The 21,403-nt window shown below is 41.6% G+C and overlaps 2 protein-coding genes across 2 annotated transcripts in view; one reads left to right on the forward strand and one right to left on the reverse strand.

Moving 5' to 3' along the window:
• phactr3a (phosphatase and actin regulator 3a) overlaps positions 1-11,572 on the reverse strand; it is a 41,361-nt gene extending 29,789 nt beyond the window's left edge. The window contains exon 1 of the mRNA XM_008275731.1: positions 11,470-11,572. Within this exon, the coding sequence (XP_008273953.1) occupies positions 11,470-11,572 (103 nt within the window). The remainder of the gene's footprint in view (positions 1-11,469) is intronic.
• A 1,121-nt stretch (positions 11,573-12,693) lies between these two features.
• pigt (phosphatidylinositol glycan anchor biosynthesis, class T) overlaps positions 12,694-21,403 on the forward strand; it is a 13,878-nt gene continuing 5,168 nt past the window's right edge. The window contains exons 1-7 of the mRNA XM_008275732.1: positions 12,694-13,126; positions 14,658-14,835; positions 16,435-16,562; positions 18,034-18,134; positions 18,267-18,441; positions 18,538-18,635; positions 19,359-19,515. Coding sequence (XP_008273954.1) covers positions 12,721-13,126; positions 14,658-14,835; positions 16,435-16,562; positions 18,034-18,134; positions 18,267-18,441; positions 18,538-18,635; positions 19,359-19,515 — 1,243 coding nt within the window. The 5' untranslated portion in view covers positions 12,694-12,720. The remainder of the gene's footprint in view (positions 13,127-14,657; positions 14,836-16,434; positions 16,563-18,033; positions 18,135-18,266; positions 18,442-18,537; positions 18,636-19,358; positions 19,516-21,403) is intronic.

The raw sequence follows: 21,403 nt of genomic DNA on the forward strand, positions 1-21,403 counted from the left end.
GAACTTAATTCAATCAAATGTCCATCATCAGTATTAAACCATCTAAAGCAGGTTTCAAGTCGCTGCAAGTTCATTTTTATGTTTATTTGCTGCCTGGAAGGAAGACTTCAATAAAAGCAATCTGATAAAAACAATTTTCAATGAGAGAAAAGGAGGAGAAAAAAATCAACCAGATCAAGATCGATAAAAATGAAGAATTCAGTATTTTTTATGTCGCTCTACAACTTTAAGGTCCATATAGGATCTGTGTAAACTGGCCACGTACTGGAGCTGAAGGCTCTCCACGGCTTCTTTGTCACCGGTCTCCTATAGACTATCCATCATCTCACTGTGCCCGGTTTGCAATTACGATAACATCTTGGCTTTCCTTCGATAAAAGCTGCCACCTCCTCATTTCTTTCTCTCCTCACACCGTTTCCCTCTCCTCCTCCTTTCCTACCCCTCACTAATTCAGTCTCCTGTCCTTCTCTCTCCAGTGGCTTCTCTTCTTCTGCCGCCTTCCTGCAAAATGTGTCTCCGCTGTTTTACAGATTGGATGCCCAGAGGAGTTGCCTCTCTTAGCTCTTTACCCTTCACAACATAGTGCATGCAACTTGCTGAACTCCATTTAACCTCAACCTTCACAGGCTAAGTAGCTCCATTGCACGCCGTCTTTACACTGCAGTCTCCGACAGGTAATGAGGGCCGCCCGGGCCTCTTGTCTCTCATTCTAGCACATTCTGTGTTTTTTGTTTTTATTCTGCACAAACCTGCCAGATCTTCTCCAGGCGACTACATACACGGACACGCATGCCAGCGGCCACACAGACATGCAGCCGCAGCAACACATGGCTCAAACATTGTCAAATGCTTAATCTGCTCCCGCATCCGCAGGGAGTAGGCATGATGTAGGACTTTTGTTGTTGTCGTCATTTTTGTGCCCCATTTTCACGGCAAAGACGGCGAAGGCATCCACAGAGAGCTGAGCTCAACAAGGCATCCAGATGCAGCTTATCCCCATTCACTGCTCTGTAGTCGTGGATCCGCAATGTTACAGAGACAGAAGAGAAAGCAATGTTTGTTTTTTAAATCTGAAGCCGAACACTGTGTTTTTTTTGTGGCCTCATTGGGTTTCAGGCAGAAAAAAAACAATTGGTTGATGACTTAGTGGTGGTTATATTTCTATAGATTCTGCATCATATTACAGTTATGATCACTGGATCCCATCGCTGTGGTTTCGTTTTTATGCTTACAAGACACCACGACAAGCAAACTTCAAGACCCATTAAGGAGTGATGACTAATACCATGTGCAGAGCAGGCAGGATTAGTTAATTAATTGACTACTTGATGAACAAACATTTCATCCCTGTAGTCCCGCTATCAAACAAAAATCCATCTTCACTAATGCGACAGTTTGTTGCTTTTCCTCTACGTCCATGGTTCCCTGAACAAAACAAGAACTCTAAAGAGATTAATGTGTATTTTTGACAACATTTCATAGACGTAGATTTCACAAACGTAAATCTATAGTGGAACAAACAATGTAAAAAGCTGTTAGGTAGAGGCCTAACTATGAATCTACAACAGCTGTAATGTTTCTACTAAGATGAGTCAAAGTGAAACCAAAAGTAAAAAACTGCTTCAATGCCTCCTGGTACAGATTTTCCACTGCAGGGTTGAATGCCATTACTCCAAAGCATATTCCCTCATGTGTGACGAGCTCCAAACTCTTCCACACTGAGTTGGGTTCAATTCTCATGACTGTGAAGGCCGCAGCGTATAACTCACGTCATCATCACCAAAGCATTCAGTGACTCTTTGCGCTCTGTGTAGAAGTATCTGCATCACTTTAGTTTTTCAACTCATTTATTCCGATTTTTCCCTCAATTTGTCATCAATCTGTATAAATAACGACCACGCAGACCCTCATCAAGTACAGTAAAGTATTACGTGACGGAGTTAGTCAATGCTTGTAGTCATAGACTGACTGGACGCTTAAGCCGCACTTCAAAATGTATAAATTTCAATGCATTTGGAAAATGAAATGCCAGAGAAAATGGCGTTTGCTTGAAAGAAAGACGCCACAAGCACACTTGTCAACCTAAATATTGTGCAACAAGATTTGTATTTGGTATAAAAGTATTTTATCAACCAACAGTGTCCTCTCTAAAGCCCACAGTTGCAATGTTTTCATGGTTTATTGCCCATTCTTTTGCTCTCGGGACAGTCTGTTCATGGAATCACCCAATTTCTGTAATAGAGATAATGAATGTTCCCCTCCCACATTTTCAACTAAAGCTCTGAGTTCATCCACTCTAGTGCATTGAAAAACTGACTTTTTTTTCCTCCTCTCCATGGCATCCCAAATGAACCTATGGGATTTAGGTCAGGGCTGCAGGAGAGCCGTTCTGAATCATTCAATTTCTTCTGGGCAAAACAGTCTTTGAAAAGGTGGCTGGTGTATTTTACACTACAAGGGAAAACAGCTTCCCAGTCTTTATAGCTAACTGAATGCAGTGAATGATGCTGGGTGTGAGTAAAATCTGCATTAGCGACAACATGGTTTTACACTTGATTTAATTTGACTTGTTCCAACTAAACAAATACTGAACTGTGCATATTAGCTGCACAGTTCCTACGTCTTTGTGCAGGTACGATGCCACAAACATTAACGACCCTGAACATACTGAAAGAAATGAAATATGTTGTTTCAAACATGCTAATCAGACAAAGCATTACTTTAAATTAGACGCTGTAACTCTTAGAGAATCAGCCTGGATCCCCCCTGCTCCCTTTGAAACACTTCCTCCTAAACTAAAGCACCTCTTGACGTTTTCCTTACGACGTCTCCTTCCTCAGCCATCTTGCTAGCAAACCTCGCAGCCGCCACCAAATTGACACCAATTAATCTGATGGTGGCTGTCGGCTGGAAGCGGCTTCCTCTGATTGGCCAAATGGTGTGTGTCTCATGCATCCAGGGCTCTAACTGACAGATCTAATGTTTGGAGCATGACTGCATGATGCATGTAAATAAAAGATTTTTCTTACTCATAGCATTTAGCGCAGTCTGTCGCAATGTGTTTCATCCGGAAAATACCCCATCTCCAAAAGCCGCCGTCCGTCTGTGCCTGTTCTTTTGAAAAATTCATTCTGGCTGTCTTATTCTTTAAGCTTATGAACGTTTTACGCCGCATGACTTTTTGTCTGTACCCATAATGGTCTGTGAACTGAGTTGTATCTTGTAGTTCTTGCTGATTTCTGAGGCAATCCGTGCAGACGTGTCTCACCGGATTGCCTTGATTTTACTCACAATTTTGCGGTCAAGCCTACTGTTGGTCTTTCTAAAACTGCGATCTTCATTTTTAATCTTTTTGACAATATAACTGTGGAGAATTGAGTTTTCTTTTTTTTTTATAGAGGGGCCTTCCTTGTGCAAACAAATGATGCTTGACCTTTTCTGTGAGCTCACTTCACTTGTCTTTGCCATTTCGCAGTTGTTTTTAACTAACTCGTTCCACGGTTATTTATAGTGGACGTGTCAGATATGGTGAAGTTCAAACAACTGCCCCGAGCAGAGTAAGTAGTTCATCACATTAACAGTGGACATGATCCATCACGTTTGACAGGCAGAACTTGTCCAAATACTTTATTGTTTCCGTCTTGAGGGATATGTTCATGTTTTCTAAAGCAACAAACTGAATTTTTCATTTTTGTAGGAAACGTTTGTTAAGAGTTACATTTTGCTATGGATATTACAGATATTTTGTTGGGCAACCAAGGAGCTTCTCTCAGACTCTAGATGAGTATTTCTTCTTGGCCTATGTTTGGACCTCTGTGCATCACGGAGGAGAGAATGAATAGCTCTCCAGTAGCTACTACTAACAGGTGGCCTTGACTGACTCACAGTCCCTTAAGGCTGACTGTGATGAATGGGTCATGACTCTACCGTGAATTACAGCTCTGCGACTGAAAACAGGAAGTCAGGACTTAATTAGGCTGAGCTTGATGTAGGTGCAGGTGGTTTTGTTGGAGACCAAATCTCTCTACAGTACATTCACACAGTCTGTCCAGATACTGTAAGCTTGGTTGTGTCGGTCACCTGTATGTGTGCAAGTCGATACGTGTTGAGCAGTGTTTTATAGTGTTCTTCGTGATGGTGGCAAAGTAGTGGAGATGGAAATGCCCAATTGCAAAGCTTTGCATCACATGGGGGATCAACCGACCATGATAACACTGGGCATGCAAAACAACAAAGCACTGCAGACTTAGAGCTAAGAAACTGCAGTCTTATCTCCACCTGCTCTGGACCTGAGCGTCTCTCAATGACGACTTCAAGTTGGCACTCCTTTGATCAACCGATGTCCCACAGAGCTAAGACACCAACCAGCTCTCTGGGCCAGCCCTTACTCTGTTATTGGGGCAAAGCTCCTCTTCACATGCCACCAGAAGGCCCCACTACTGAACATGGGAATTTATGCTGAAACTAAAATCTTTCAACCAAAAGACACAGACTATGCACTGAGATTATAAGATACTAGACCTGGGTGGTAAAATAATAGCAATAAGTACAGACAATAGACACTTCATCAATAGCAATAAAAAAACTATTAGAGTGTTCAATAGTTTTTCTTAAATGCATCAGATGCAAACACAATGAAAGCATATAACGGAAACCAAACGTTTGGTTGCTTGAACAGGCACCAAAGTCCTTGATAAGTGATCTGCTGCTACTCTCCATCACCCTCCCTGTTGGCTTCTGTGCAGGTCTCCCGAGGCACGCTAATCCTCAGCCGACTGGGGCCTCTTGTCAGCCTCATCCGTCCCTGCAGACCTCCCCTGGTGGAGGTCATGGCTGGTGGGGATCGGTGGTTGCCTTTTGCATGACAGGCTTCACAGTGACCCCCAGCCCTGTGTCCCCCCACCAGCAGTCTGCTTAGAGGGCTGGTGTACTTCATGTTGAGGTATACGTGGAAACCAATGCAGGGTTTTTCATTATGTTAACAAGATTAAAATTACTACTCGTGTGCCTTAACTAATAGGCCAAAGTGGTTACATTTGAATTCAGTCTCCAGCTTGATATCAAAAATAAGTGATTTAAAATGATCAATGATTATCGATATCTACTGAAATCAAACATTTCATTGTGATACGTTTTTCAGCCTCTCCATCCAGCCTTATGAGATACCACCTTGATCCACTCTTGACCTTCAGTCAGGACTACAGACCCTACAAAGGAAGTGGAACCTGAAAGTTCAATCAAACCAAACTCTAGGAGACAACATTTGGTGGCAGAACCTTCAGCCTGGAGCTGATTGACCCAAATCTGACCGAACCCAACTCACACCACCTTCTAGACCAGGGGTGGGCAATCCTGGTCCTCGAGGGCCACAATCCTGCATGTTTTAGATGTTTCCCTCTTCCAACACACCTGATTCAAATGATCAGGATCATTATCAGGCTTCTGCAGAGCTTGATAACGATCCTGATCATTTCAATCAGGTGTGTTGGAAGAGGGAAACATCTAAAACATGCAGGATTGTGGCCCTCGAGGACCAGGATTGCCCACCTCTGTTCTAGACCAAATCCCTGACATATAGACACTCAAACATCTGTTATTAACTCATGAAAATCTATATCCAGACACTGAAGTCAGGAACCCCTCTTATGACCATTTGGACAACACCTTTTTGTAACCTAGAACGTTTGAATATTCATGGGTCCAAACTGAAGTTAATAGCGACAGCTAATGTGCTGCATTTCCATTCATTTTGAGCATCTGGCTATAAGAAGTCAACACGTCTGTATCCTTTCATTGCTGTACGAATCATTAGGAAGTGTGACACTGTGAAAGCATCTGACTTCAGCCAGATCTTTCTGAGTTAATGATTTGCATAAATCTCTTAAAAAGATCGTCACATAAACCACCATTTGGAGTTCCTTTGCTGTCTGATTAAAGAATGTCTTTTAAGTGATTTGCAGAGAAGGTTCTGTTCTGTCCTTCGCCGTTCCAACCCACTCCGACCGGCCGACCTAAACTTCAACAGACCATCCCTGCATCACACAACATGCACACAAGTAACTTTCATAAAACAGATAACCAACAGTAACTTTCTCAATCATCTGTCTTTGCAAAACAGAATTTCTCTAAATTCTGAAGAAGCCTGCTACCTAAATTAGTGGCTGCTTTAAGGTGACAATCTTCTCATATCTCCTGAGACAATATTGCCCTTTGTGTTTGTATTTTCTTCACCGTTTAGTTTGTTTAGTGTTATCACCGCGTATTAGTGTGTCTAGGTGTTTGTGGAAGTTGCTAATAAATGTGCATATATTAAAAGCTAAGTTGCCTCAGGTGGTATTGCTCACATTTCAGTCCCTAAACTGTATAGATTTCTACTACTTAGCTTTTCGTAATTAAATTTCCCCTTTAAATCAGTTCTGAAACTCTCCACAACTGCGCACTAAGATAAGCTTAACATGTTGTGCCATATAATGTAATCTAAACATCTTGCTGGCCAAATGGTAAACTTAGATTTAATAATAATTCTGCATAATCATTATATATGAGTTTATCTGTTTGAGCATAATTTTCCTTCACGAAGAGGAATCTGTGAACAATTGTGTTGATTATTAGTTCATTTATTGTCTTTTTTTACCCACAAAAAATAGTTTTTGTCTTTAAAATATTTAACAAATGCTGATTTCAGAGTCAGGGTAACACTTTTATATGTTTAAACTAAAAGCTCCCCCCATTAAAATCTACCATGTTGCTTAAACCTTTATTGGAAACTGCTTTGTATTCTTTGGGTGTCTTTACAGTCAAATGTGTGGAGGTGTGTTTTTGTTTTGTAGTACTGCTGACCCGGCTAAACATAGACAGCATGGTGTCAAACCGAGATATTCACAGAGCTCAACTGTAATAGAGGGATTATTTTCTGGCTTCTCACTTGTTTCCGCTTTTTTAGGCTGGAAAAAAAAAAAAGAAAAAGAAATGTCTCACTTCACACTGTTGCTCTCTGTGTTGTTTTATCTACTTTACACATATGATCCACAGCTGAATGCAACAACTTCACACCCTTTCTCTAGACTCTTGAGGATGTTTACAATCATTCAGAAAAAAAACAGCACTGATTGACTGGCAGACAGACAGAATATCTTGTTTAATAGCATCCAACTATGATTTTTTTGCTCTCTAGAATCTGTGTTCGAGAAAAAAGTTGTAATTTTATACGCAGAATTATTTCTTGTTTGAGAGTTAGAAGAGAAAAGTGACACCATACTCAAGTCTTTATGGTTTTGTTTTGTTTGCAAAAGAACTAGAAATATGACCAAGAAATAATTTGCAATTGATCATTTTTACAGTTTAGTTTGTGTACGGATTAAACAAATGAGATTAAGTGCGTCAATAATCGAGCTATTGATAACTTTTAATCTCACAAGTTGTTTCCCCAATTTTTTTCACCTTTGCATAGAGTCTGAAAAGGTAGAGAAAAGGCTCCACCAAATCCTGCACTACTTCCTGCTTTTCTTCATTGACTTCTTTCACAACACTGAGGTTACTTGGCTGAGTCATTACAAGTTGAAATAAAACGATTTGTCAAGTTTATTGCGTCTCACAGTTAAGACTATTCGTGTAGAAAAGTTCCTCACTTGTTCAGCTGCTCTCTAAAATCTTTCCTTTCAGACCTCTAAGGCATTCGTGTTTTTTTGCTTTCGCTTCGCCTTTTCACCTGAAAAAGGGGGACTTGCTTTCTTAATTCCGATTTGTCTGAAGTTAAAAAGCAGAGCAAGGACTGGATGTTGACAGAAGCATGATTTGCCCAACAAGAAAGTTTGTCGGTTCGTGGAGTTTGCCTCAATAAAGAGCAGTTTTGTATATAGTGTGTAATTATTTCAGTTTTATTCAGCAGCGACTCATTCAAATCTAAAACTAGGTCTTAAATCACTGTTACGTAAGGTATTCCTGTGGCACTAACACCGTTTTATGTACATTATTACGTCTTCATTTTAAACAAAGCCTTGTTAAATGGGGAGCATATTATACAAGACCTGCTGACTCAGAATTTACATATTTACTCATCAAGGCCTGAGTAAAAAGAGACGAATTATGTACAAGACATTGCTCTGGTTTGGGGTGAGTCATCATCATGGCTCCATATCAGCTTTCACAGGGTTCTGGTATATCTCCTTGTTCATTAGGGGGGGCTCCACTTATACCTGCAATCCTCAGAGATTCCTTTGATTCCAGATCCGAGAGGATTATCCTGGTATCAGTAGAACCAGTGGAGGAAAAAACACTGATCCGCAGGCGCTCTGGGCTGGACACTGTCCTGTAACTGGGTAAACTGGGTCCGACTGTTCACAGGTTTAAGTCGCTGTTCGAGCTCAGAACCACTACGCTGAAGTAGCCTTGAGTGAGATGACATACGTCTGTGAGCTTTAGAGACACTGTTCTTTCACTCAAAGTTATTTTTTCCATGAATTATTACAGTATTTCACCAAAGCAGCAGCAGGTTGTTGGTATCATATCTTGTGCTGATGCATAAAAAATAATGAAATAGTTGATCATTTTGTTATTTACCAAGCAAAAATGTCAAATAATTGCTAGTTCCTACTTCTTAAAGAGGGCATGTGTTGTTTTTTCTCTGTTCTTTGACTTTGTACACTGAATACATTTGAGTTTTACACTGTAGATCGGACTAAGCATCCAACCAGAAGACATCCATTTTTTATTAGGAAACTGTGATTGGCTTTTTTCAATTTTATGACATCCACCCATCCATTTTCTACACACCTCTTTATCCTGTCCCAGCTGACTTCCGGTGAAAGCAAAAGCCTTGGACAGATCTCCAGTCCATCACAGGCCCAACAGGGAGACAACCAAGCACACTCTCATCCACACCTATGGCCGATTTAGAATCACCAGTTAACCCAAGCATGTCTTTGGACTGTGGGAGGAAGCGAGAGCACCCGGTTTAAAACCCTTGAAAAACTGGGAGGACCTTCAAACTCCACACAGATTTGAGATTCTAACCAAGGTTGTTGGCCACCGTTCCGCCCTACTTAATGACATTCGTGCTAAAACATGAACCATTTAATCAAAAAACTTCAACGTAACTCACAATATACATAGTTGCAGCTACATCTGCACCATTTTCGCGTATTAATCCTGCGTTTGTCTCGATATTCCCAATCTGCTTGTCCTGATAAGTGCCTGCGTTGCGCAGGACGGAAGAAATACCTAATGGAACGAAGCCACACAGGACAGCCCAGCACGGACAAGCGAGCTCCCTGTCCGCAAAGCTTCAAGGTGTCCTCTCCACGCCATTACCTTTGTCGACACTCCGCGATGACTAAGTGGAACTTTGAGCGAAAGTGACATTTTATTAGCAGGGGAATCTAAGGGGCCCTTGTCTGAATGAACTGACTAAACAAGTTTTTATACTGCTGCTCCTATTATCAGACTTATGCTGCTAAATAAGTGTGAAATATAGTTGTGAATCTGCAGCTCAGAGAGGATGTCTCAATCCTGCTAGAGAGGAAACATCATCAGAGTCTGACCAAAAACACTTCTTGCACTTATAAATAAGAGAAAAAAAGCAGGATTGGATTGTTGGACGCTTGAACTGAGGCCTGCATTGACTCGTCCCCCTCTGAGTCGGCTGCTGTATGATTACTGCAACCTCAAAACATTGCTCTGATTCTCTGGTCAGCTGTAACTGTTGTCTCTATTGACTCCTCTCCCCGGTGTTGACTAAGTGGATGAATACAGTGTCAGCCTCTGCAGCTGCAAGGGCCACTGTACTGGGGGAAAAAGGCAGTCTTTGCCAAAGGATTACTTTGGCAAAGACTGGTGCCCCAGACGTTAGTGCAGTGATGATCCACACAGAGAGGGGGGATGGGGTGGGTGATGTTGTGTACTGTGGGTCACCAGACACTGACATTGTCCTTGCAGTAACAACTGTATTCACTCTGTGTTGTGTTGGTGTAGTAAGTAATCCTACACAGCCGAGCACGTGTGCATATTCCAGCTTTTGGAGGCTGAAATGCAACGTTTCCTGATAGCTTCACCTCTCTCATCGCTCGCCCCGGCTGATCTGCCAAACTGCCGCGTTGTTTATTCAGGTGTGTCAAAGACCCAGTGTGACATCATCACATTCACCTATGTGTGAATTAAATCATCCTTGGGAGGGTTGAATTCAGCACGGGTCCATTAAAAATGTGCTACAGCCAGCTGATGAGAGCGGACAGGTGTTTGTTTCAGAGGTGTGTGGAAAAAAAAAACAAAAAAAAAGACAGGTTTCATTAGTGAAGAGTTGAAAGGTGAAGTGACACCGTTTTTTTTTCTGAATCATTCAGTCAAGTATTCTTCATGTGTGTAAAACTCACCATTTGTGGGAGTAAAGCAGTGACTCTTTCCAAGCCCACACACTATGACCATAAATAGCCTAACTTACGTAAAAAAAAGAAAAAAGAAAAAAAAATCAAACCATGCATTTTCCTGTGAATAATAAAAAAAAAGCTTCTAGCAAACACAAGGAGAAGCACGTTATTGGCAGGAGTTCATCAGAGAGGTGCTGAGCATCACTGCTCCCTGGTGTTCTGTTATTAATGAAGGATCAATTCATTAGCCAGATGCAAAAGAGAGAGAAAAAAAAGATGACAGAGAAATTTTTACAAGGGGCTCCATATTGGAAAGCACACCTGCAGGAAAATCCAATGCACTGCTAAATCAATTTCCCGTGCGTAAAAAAAAAAAGAAAAGCCTGTACTGGTTTAGGAGGGGGGGTATATTTGCACCTATGGCCTGCATCACGTGGACAGCAGGGTGCATTGATCACAACAGTGATCAGCTCAGGAAGGGGTGGGGGGATGTCAGTGCTGTCAATACGCAGGGACAGAACTCCGGGCACAGCTACAATAAGATGTGCAAATGCAGCCCCTCTCAAAAAAAAAAAAAAGCCATGTGTCTGCTTAAAAACAGGGATGTAGCTGTGGCTATGAGGCAACGAATAACCCGGTTGTTCAGCCCTGGATCAGGGATCACACATGCATGCGGGCGGCTGATCATGCAGGAGGGCAAATAGATGCTGTCAAAGTTGCACACGTTAACATCATATTAAACGGCCTACACGCGGATTCCCAAATACTACTTGCATCCATATCGGCACCAAATGGCTACAGGCGTCTCCGTAAATCTGGTTGAGGGAATGCAGCCATTCACAGAAGGTGATATGGCACATTAATTTTCAATTTGCAGCTTTCTCCCCCCCCGTCTCGATTCAGCGTTAACAGTCTCCATCCAACGCTGGGAAAGCATATGCGCTAATTATACCTTGGTATTCTGGCATCCCACTGGGCAAGCGGGGGGAATCTTTTGCATCGCCAAAATAAGCGGCAATCTCAAATAAATAAATAAATAAATAAAAAATAAAACACATGTTCCACCACAGCGAGAATAAACGTGCAGACAATGACACGTCTATCTTACCTGTGCCGTGCGCCAAATCGATGCCCGGTTCGGTGAGTATGTTCGGGTCACTTTGAGATCTGCCTCGTTGCAGACAGCCGTCTAGTCCATCCGATGTAGCCATGGGGGAGACAGCGCAGGAATCCTGAATAAAATATTGAAAACCCAACCGGAGGCAGGCAAGGTCAGGAAAAAGGAAAAAGGAAAGCAGCGAGCGAGCGTGGATTTAATTCGCTCTGACAACAGCCGCTTTGAGCATCTACCAGGGAGCCATGGCTGAGCAAATTCCGTGCGTGTGCATGTGCGTGTGTGTGTGTGTGTGTGTGTCTGGGGCTGTGTGCGCGCTGATATGTGTGTGTGGATGTGGGAGGGGTAATAGGCTATGCCCCCGATGATGCCAACGGCTTGATGATGCCCATCCCTGTCCGAGCAAACATGAGCAAAAGAAATCAACACAAGCAGCAAAGCATGATGCACACTGATAACGTGCATATCTTTAAAAAAATATTTGTGGATTTTAGTGTCGGGAAACTCACCCGTAACGCAAATATTTTTTAATGTACCGTCTGTTCCGGGATTTATAAGCTTTGTAATAACAGCCAGCGACGCACATAACGGAATGAAAAACAGATTAAGTCGGGCAAGCGCTGTGGGAAAGGCTAAATTAATTGATAATCTACATTTCATTGCCTGTAATTGGTTAATTCGTTTGAATGTAGTCATTGGGCAAATTATGATGTGCATGCTGTGGGCCTACCCCTAAGACCTAATTCATTTTTAAAAAGTAAACACACACACATATAGATAGGTATAAATAGCAACCTGAGTCGACCAAAGTGTGCAAAATTAAAGACATGATTCATTTGCAAAACAAAACAGTTAATATAAATCAGGACTAGGGATATTATGCACTGTAGTTTGCTTCAAATTATCATCCACTACCCTATAACGCACGTTGTACAATGAACAATATATATATAATAACACCAAATTCCCCAGAATCCAAGCAGTGCATGTTGCATCAGTAATAAGCTACGCTTACTCAATAAAATGCCGCCTTCTAAAATGTGTTAAAATGTCTAGATTTTTGCAATAATGGCTTAAACTAATGTATTAACTCCATTTATAAAAGCATTTACTCGTAAATTAATATTTTGCTTAAAACAAAGCAGTTTCATGTCAGTGTCACGTGACTCCATAGGGACGCATCCCATTGGCTGGTTTCACGTTTGACGCGTCAACGCGGAAGTGAACCGCCGCCTCAGGAGAGAAATGGCTGCTCACAGGTGCAGCCGCCCGGTTTGGCTGTTTATTCTTTGTAGCTTGTCGGTGTTTGTTATCGCAGGCAGTCATGACACGACGGTAACTCATGAACAGCGTGCCGGTGTGGTGGATGATCCACAAACGGCCGCCGAAACAGCGGGACAAACGGCTGAGCAGACCGCGGCGGAGGAGAGGCAGTGGGAAGCAACCGAGGTTAGAGAGGCGACTCCGGATGATGCTGCAGCCGAGAAACAAGACACTCCTGCCCCTGAAACTGTGGTCCTCCAGTCGTTCCCGCAGCCGAAAGACGATTTTCAGGAGGAGTTGGTTGTCAGACCGCTGCACTCAGGAGATATCTATGCTAGCTTCCAGTTCCGCACCCAGTGGGAAACGGACTTCATGAGAGGAAACAAAGGTGAGCTAACTGCTAGCAGTGGGAGAACATGCTAGTTATGTTGGGTCAGAAATCTCACGTGTATGAGTTTTTCATGTAGTCATAGATTGTATATGGAAAATCATACCCTCCCTTTAAATGCTGATTGTTATTGCAGTATGTCTGGAAGTGACTGAGAAGTTCTTATACTGTCTGAAGTTGTTTACCTGTCTGAAATGTAGATCTTGTAAATGCAGCTACATTTAAAAAGTGTAGATAAATGGAAATGAAGGATTTTATGCTCACTATTCAGGTTTGTATGTGTTTTCTTGCTGCCTCCGTACTCTGACAAAGTAAAACAGCAAAATTATTACCTGCAGACGGTTCAGGAAATTCTACAAAAAGCAAACCCAAGTAGAGGAAATCCATCCATCCATTATCAAAACACCGCTTAATACTCACTAGGGTCATGGGGGGCTGGAGTCTATCCCAGCTGACTTAGGGTGAAGGCAGGGGACACCCTGGACAGGTCACCAGTCTATCACAGGGCTACACTTAGAGACAGACAACCAAGCACACTCACATTCACACCTACGGACAATTTAGAATCACCAATTAACCTCAACATGTTTCTGGCCTGTGGGAGGAAGCCAGAGAACCCGGAGAGAACCCACGCTGCACGGGGAGAACATGTAAACTCCACGCAGAAAGATCCCGGGTGTCCTCACCAGGACGTGAACTGGTGACCTTCTTGCTGCGAGGCAACAGTGCTAACCACGAGCCACCTTGCAGCCCCCCTAATAGGAAATGTCCATCAGATTTATTTATTGTAATGAATTATAAGTGACTTCTTCTTCTCTGTAACAAGAGTCACACACAATTATAGAAAGAAGTTTGTCCCTCGTACAAAGAAAGATTAAGGTCAGTCTTTGGTTTTTTTTTTTTTTTTTTTTTACCTGTTTCACAAATAAGACACTCCAAGGCTTCTGCATTATTCTGTTTGTGGACTTCAAAAGACAAGATGAGGCCTCTTGTGCAGCCTTACAGTCTCAGGGTCAAGCCTGCAACCTTTGCACAAACAAAACTGAATGAGCGACAAGCCTTCACATAAGAGAGCACTTATATGAGAAATGCGAAAGAATAACATACCCAGTGTCAGCAGAAAATAAAGTAAAACCACTGAACTATATACATGCTTTTTTCTTTAGTTTTCTTTCTGCTGTGAATTTTGCTATGTTTTCCATTCTCTATGATATTTAAAGGTCTAAAAAAAGTCTTAAGGTCTTACTTGAAGCCACCTTTCCTCTTACAGTCCCTGTTTAAAGAAATCCAGCAGTTTTTGATTGCATTCAATGAATATTTTATGATGAATTCAAAGCGGTGACACAGGAATACTATTAAGTTATTCAGGCTTTTGCTGCTATTGTAGCCACACACTAGTTTTGTAATAAACTGAAATAAGATTCAACAGTCTTGACAAACATTCCACAAGTACCTGTTTGTCTATTGTTAGATCATATACAACTATTTCTGACTGTCCTAACCCTAAACTGTGTTGTGTTTCATTTCACAGTGTCCCACTACCGGCTGTTTCCCAAGTCCCTGGGTCAGGTCATCTCCAAGTTCTCAGTGCGAGAGCTGCACATCTCCTTCACACAGGGCTACTGGAGAACCATGCAGTGGGGGCAGCCCTTTCTACCGTCTCCTCCCGGGGCCGAACTCTGGGTTTGGTTCCAGGACTCTGTGACAGAGTGAGTGCAGCCCTCTGCTGTCTGCAGAACATCAGAAGTTAATTAAATACACCAGCTTTGTGGATTAATAGGTGAAATTGTAGCTCCTTGTAACCAGTATCAGTAGCAAACATCTGGGCTTCATGTTTGCCTTACAAAAAAGATTAAAGCCTCTCTTGACCTTCCATTTTAATCATCTTACAAAGACAAAAGCATTGTCCATATCATGTAAACTTAACAGTCCAAACAGAAACCATGAGCACCCAAACCGTAACGTCAAGATATTGATTTATATTCAGAATGAAAATTTAACGGCAATGATACAAAGAGACAATAAGCAAAGAAGAACGTCTCAGTTTTAATTACATGGAGATAAAAAAAAAAACGGGAAAGGTTTTTTTGTTTTTATTCTAATTTTAATGACTTGTAAGACAAACTGTATATCTACAGACACACAGAAAAGAAATCTGGAACTGTGCATTTAAAAGCAACAGGGCAGAGTAATACATATTACAACCACATAATAGCTCACAAAGCATCACAGGAATAGCTGTGGACATCGGCACATCATTCTTTCAGGGTCACAAATAAAGAATACTTCAGACTGAAGGTACTGCACCAATAAATAAGTATAAGAGGTTTAGCTGAGATTTAATTAATTCAAAGATGACCTGACTCCGGACCAAGTGCCTGTGAGACTCCCATTGAGCTCCTGAAGAGCTTTAACAGCTTGTTCCATTGATGTCAGTCAGATATGAGTCCCAACATTTCTCTGAGCCAGATTTCTAGATCGAAACTGTTTGGTTGCCTCTCTTTCTAGTGGATAAGTATTATCCTCTTTACTGCAAGACAAGCCAGACTCACTTTGTGTTGCCTCTTTTTAGATGGAATGCTGTCTACCCTTCTAACAAGGACTGATATTACAGTTTGTTGGGCAATGCCACAGTGAATATATTATTGCACCAGGCACACTACAACTGTTACCTCTCTTTTCTTAAATTCATGAGGAATTAAGTCCTGTGTAAAGTCTTCAGCTGGATAGCTTTAAGGTATAACTCAGTGCTGTTGTATATTTTCCCCACTAGTTTGTGGTAAGAGATACTGCATGATCTATGTTCCATGATGAAAAAATAATGTGACAAATTTGTTGCTGTTCGCAAAAAAAATCTCCATCATTTAATTTAGATGTCAGTGTTAATTTAAGAAATTCACCAATATTACCATCAGAAAACAGCTAGCAAACTATAGCAACTTTTTTTTCTGCAGCCACACCTTATTGGAAATTGGTTTCTGTAAGTAGTGTGTTTTCTCACAATGGACAAGAAGGAAGGTGTAAACCAGAGATGTCTATGAAGTTCTTTAACTCTGTCCCATCAGTGAAAACTTAAGGGGTTGCTGATATCCCTGTTTAATTTAGGGTGATAGCACAAAGAGAGAAGTAGGGTAACAAAAAAAACAACAACATATTGTCAGATATAAATCCTAAACCCAAAGAATGTGCTTTCTTCTAAAAATTCCAAAGTAAAAACTCCCACGTGTGTTTTTTCAGTACATTTTCTTCATGTTGCTTTGTATGTCATTCATTTCAACGTTTCCCTGTCGCTTTTCTGCCATTTTTAGTGTGGACGCCACATGGAAGGAGCTGACCAATGTTTTGTCGGGCATCTTCTGTGCTTCGCTGAACTTCATTGACTCCACTAACACTGTTCAGCCCAGCGCCTCCTTCAAGCCCCTGGGAACAGGCAACGGTACTTCAGTCTCTCCTTTACTACGTGAAGCTCTCTGGTGATGAGACTGTGTAAAAGCTAATGGTGCGATCAGCCACCTTAAGCTCTTGTAGAGTGCAGGTGTTACAGATATTGTGCAGCAGACTTGGGTTGTGTAACAGCATGAGTGTATACTGCAGCATTTAGAAATGAAATGAAATGATCTTCAGTACCATTTAACTAACAGATGCTCTATTACAGCCACAGCAGGACAGTAATTAAAGAGGCAATATGAGTAAACACAAAATATAAGTTTTAAATTATGTTTGTATTTATTTAAGCAAAAGAAGTTGCCCAATTCTTGCATTACTGATGTAAAAATATAATAGGCTGACTGAACTTGTGCCGTCTTCAGCAGCAACAACCAAATGCTCCTGATCAGTTTTTGACAGTGCTGTGGTGGGATTGTGAATTGTGTGCTGCAGCCATATTGGAGGGTTCACAACTTTCATGTCCAGACTTTGACTGGACCACTTTGTAAATGTAATTTTATTTGTTTGGAGCTATTCAGAGGTGGAAGCACTCTGCTGCTTGAGATCATGGTCTTCCTGCGTAACTGGTTGCAACTGAGCTTCAGTTCACAGATTGGTGATTTTAGGATTTTCTGTCAGAATTCATGTTTTACTTAATTATAGTAGGCAGCCACTGTCCTGCAGCAGCATGCCGCCCCACAACATTGCACATGGTTGATGTAATGCTCTTTTTACACCAGGTGAAATAGGTCATACCAAACAGTTCAACTTTCAGCCCATCTGCTCATAGAACCTTCTCCCAAAAGGTTTGAGCATCATCTGATTTTATTGTGGCAAAATCAGACTGCCTTAATGTACACTGACCTTTATTAAGTTGAAAGAGGAGTGCAGCTCCTTGGATGTTTTCCCAGGATCTCTTGTGGCTTCCTTGATGAGTCCTCGACGTGCTCTTGGAGGAGTTTTGGAAGGTCATGTCCTTCTGGGAAGGTTCACTATTGTTCAAAGTCTTTTTCGTAGATAATGTCTCTTACCGAGGAGTCCCAGAGCTGTAGAAATAGCTTTGTCATCCTTCCCAGACTGATGTATTTCAATCACCCTCTTCCTCATCTCTTCTGAGGTTTCAGTGTACTACTGGTGAGACCTTTCGGCCAGCTTCCTGCTTCTGAAAATAGTCTCTTTCAGCTGCAATTTGATGGAAGAGAGCTGGTGTGTCCCGGTGAATCTTTTTTTTCACATGGTCTCAATTGGTATCAGATGCAGTTATTTAAAACCTACACTTTGTGTTTACTCGGGTTGCTTTTGTTTTCTGTTTGATTTAGTTTTAGCATCTGACGCAGTTTAGTACGAGATAGACACTGAAATAAAAGAAATCATGAGTGTGTAATACTGTCTCACAGCTCTGATGCCCAAGTGTGCTGTCCAGAAAACACTCTATTACGTATGTGTGGACTGATATTTGTTTTTTTCTGTCGGACTTGAAGTGACAGACCATCGCTTCCTTCGCTACGCCACCCTCCCACGAGAAATTGTTTGCACTGAGAATTTGACACCCTGGAAGAAACTCTTGCCATGTGGATCCAAGGTGACTGTCTTTGTGTCTCTATTTGTCTTTTAACAATACACAGCAGAACACAAATGCCAGCTGTGTTCCCATCGTGTGTTAAAGCAGCCAACTCAGTTTCCATCTTTATATGTGGTCATGTTGCCCTTGCAGACTGGTCTCGCTGTCCTGCTGAAGTCAGAGAAGCTCTTCCACAGCAGTTTTCATTCCCAGGCAGTGCACATCAGGCCCGTGTGTCAGGACTGGCAGTGCAAAACCACATCCTGGGAGCTGAGACAGACGCTGAATGTAGTGTTTGACCTGCACAACTCTGGACAGGGCAAACGAGGTGAGCAAGAGCACATTCTTCCTGCGCTCATTCCACATTTGAGTTGACATGAAATCCCCCCGGCCTTTGTTTAATCCAAGCTGTTTGTTCCTTCAGAGTGGTCTTTATTCAAGATGTTCTCCCGGACCCTGACAGAAGCTTGTCCGCTGGCCTCCTCCAGTAAAATATATATCGACATCACAGACAACCCTGAGGTTCGATTTTCTCGAATATACTCGCGTTTACTATAAAACATTGATTCTTTCCCTTGATGCAAATGTCAGACTGCAAGAGATTACTTTTAGCAAATACCGTAATTTCCGGACTATGAGCCGCTACTTTTTTCATACGCTTTGAACGCTGCAGCTTAAACAATGAAGCGGCGAATTTATGGATTTTTACGATTTTTGACATTGTGACATTGAGAGCGACAATCAAAGAGAGACTGAGGAAGTGTGTGACGAAGTAATTCTGAGGCTGTTCAATTCCGACACTGAAGAAGACGACTTTAGTGGTTTTAGTGCGCAGGAGGAAGATGAAGATAGCGATCAATGACTTTTCCTGGTAGTGGACTGTATTTTTTAATTTTTTTAGTCAGCCGTGTTACAGACACTGTTCAGAAAAAAAGCATTTACAGTACATGTTTGTGTATGTTACCGGTACATATTTAATTAAAAGTAAAAATATCTCATGTTCCAACGTGGACACCTGCAGCTTATAGACAAGTGCGGCCCTTATATGTACTTTTTTTTTTCTTTTTAAAGTTAGTGGGTGCTGCTTATATTCAGGTGCGCTCAATAGTCCGGAAATTACGGTAGATATTAAATGAGATTGTTTGAAACAGATTTAACAGATTATACTGTGAACGTAGTAATATTTGAATATAGAGATAACAGAGGTCTGTTTTACGTTGCAACAAACCTGACGTCGTTTTGCAGGGGGAGCAGTTTGAGCTCAGCCCGGCCACCTCCCTGCTGAGCCAGGCGGTGGTGCTCGGGGATAGACGGACCTTCTCTGTGTACGACCTGACCCAACCAGCCACCTTTGGCAGCGTGCGCTCCCTCAACCTGCTGATCCGCTGGAAATCCAATGAAGGTGAGTGAGAAGAGCAGAGAATGACACAGCTTTGTGCAGCAGGCTGGAGAATTGTCCCAAGTGTTTATGATGACACAGGAAAGAATCTGTCAATAGCACCTGCTTGTCATAGCTTCCTTAGTTTGTTTCAACTTGTAGCTGCTGCTCAGTGATTCTCAGTGTTGTACATGTTTAGTTTGTAATCATAAGAATAAGTTCCTCATGAAATTTTTAGTCATTTAGTTGTTTGTTTTTATCAATTATCTTACAGTAGGGTTGAGTAGAGTAAAGTTACCACCACCATAAATACAGACAAATAAGCAAAAATAAACAATCAGAAAATATCAAATGCAAATTGTACAATAAGTGTAATATAAACTCTAAGTAGGAAATGTTTGTTGCACATTATTGTCTTGCAAATTTTTCAATTCATTTCACATCTCTATTAGTTTCAGATTGATATTATTAGTGACTTTGACCAACACCTTTTTTCATACAAATCCAACAGTCGCCTCTATGGATTACTTTTATTCTTGATGGCAGTGTCACCACAACAGCAGGAACATTATATATGACATTACAATTAGCTGTGTAAAGCTGAGGGACGTTCAGAATTTCAGAGATGTTCAGACTGATTTGAAACCAGTAAACAAGGACCGGGTGGGTTTTCCTGTCGCTGCAACTTCTGCTGCTCTTTACATCTGTTAGCTCTGCTCTTGCTCCCATTGCACACACACACATTGCATTTTAATACAGCGACAAAAGCTGTTCTTATTTACACATTTTCAGTTCGTGCTGTCAGACAACGAAAACAGTGTTAAATAGTGACTGGAACACAGCCTGTTAAGACTACATATTAACCAGCAGACACTTAGATTCATTTCCAAGCTGCAGCTCTGCAGCGAAAATACTGATTTCAGAACAAGCAATCTTATCTGACAAACTCACTACACATGAGTTAAATACAACAGCTGTGCATCACTCAGAGAGAAAGTGCTGCTCTCACACACATTCACATCTGTCTCGGCTGCCGTGTTGTCAACTGTTTTAGCTCTGCGCTCTCAGTCACAGATGCATTGAGAGTCTTCTTCCTGAAGACAGTGTTCAGCTTCACTTTATTTATACCGACAGACACTGAAACATCCCATCTAGAACAGGGCTGAAGACAGGAGCTTTACAGTCATGGTGAAATTGTTCATCTTTGCACACTGAAAAACTGAAAGGCACATTCTAGAGACATTATTTTGCTGTAAAGGAGCACCACAACTAACCTTTACAATAAATATGTGCCCACAGAACCCTCTGTAGTGTTTGGCTTTCCAACTAAATCTATGACGTTAATCTCAATTGATGCTTGTCGAAAAGCAGTCAGTCAAATGTTAGCATTTAAGCACAACAATTCCCCTGAGGTTTGCACCAAAGGGATCAATAAAGTTCTATTCTATTCTTGTAGATAAACAGTTTGTGCCACTAAGCAGTAGCAGACATAAGCACAAATGGTGGAAAACAATGTCGGAATAGTGATTGAAATATCGTTTCTGTTAGGTTCATCCAACTGTTTTTATACAGGTGAATGGAAATAGTTCCACCAACCATGCCAAATGATCAGTCAGCTCAGAAATGTGTGATCATGTGTTATTGTGTCAGACCAGTTTCTCTGATTTCTCTTCTCGTTTTGGAACAAAAGTCAAACAGCATCTGCATATGTGTTCTGATTCCAACATCTGTGGTTATTTTCCACCTTTTTGGGCGTTAAAAAAAAAAAAAAAGCCAATCAGAAAGCTTTATTGTTGTCCTATTTGTGTGTTTTACTCCAAAGGGACGTTTTTAGAAGTCAATAAAAGACATCCATCCATTATCTATACACCGCTTAATCCTCACTAGGGGCTGGAGTCTATCCCAGCTGACT

Source organism: Stegastes partitus, unplaced genomic scaffold (genome assembly GCF_000690725.1).
Source record: "Stegastes partitus isolate 25-593 unplaced genomic scaffold, Stegastes_partitus-1.0.2 Scaffold58, whole genome shotgun sequence".
Classification (NCBI taxonomy): domain Eukaryota; kingdom Metazoa; phylum Chordata; class Actinopteri; family Pomacentridae; genus Stegastes; species Stegastes partitus.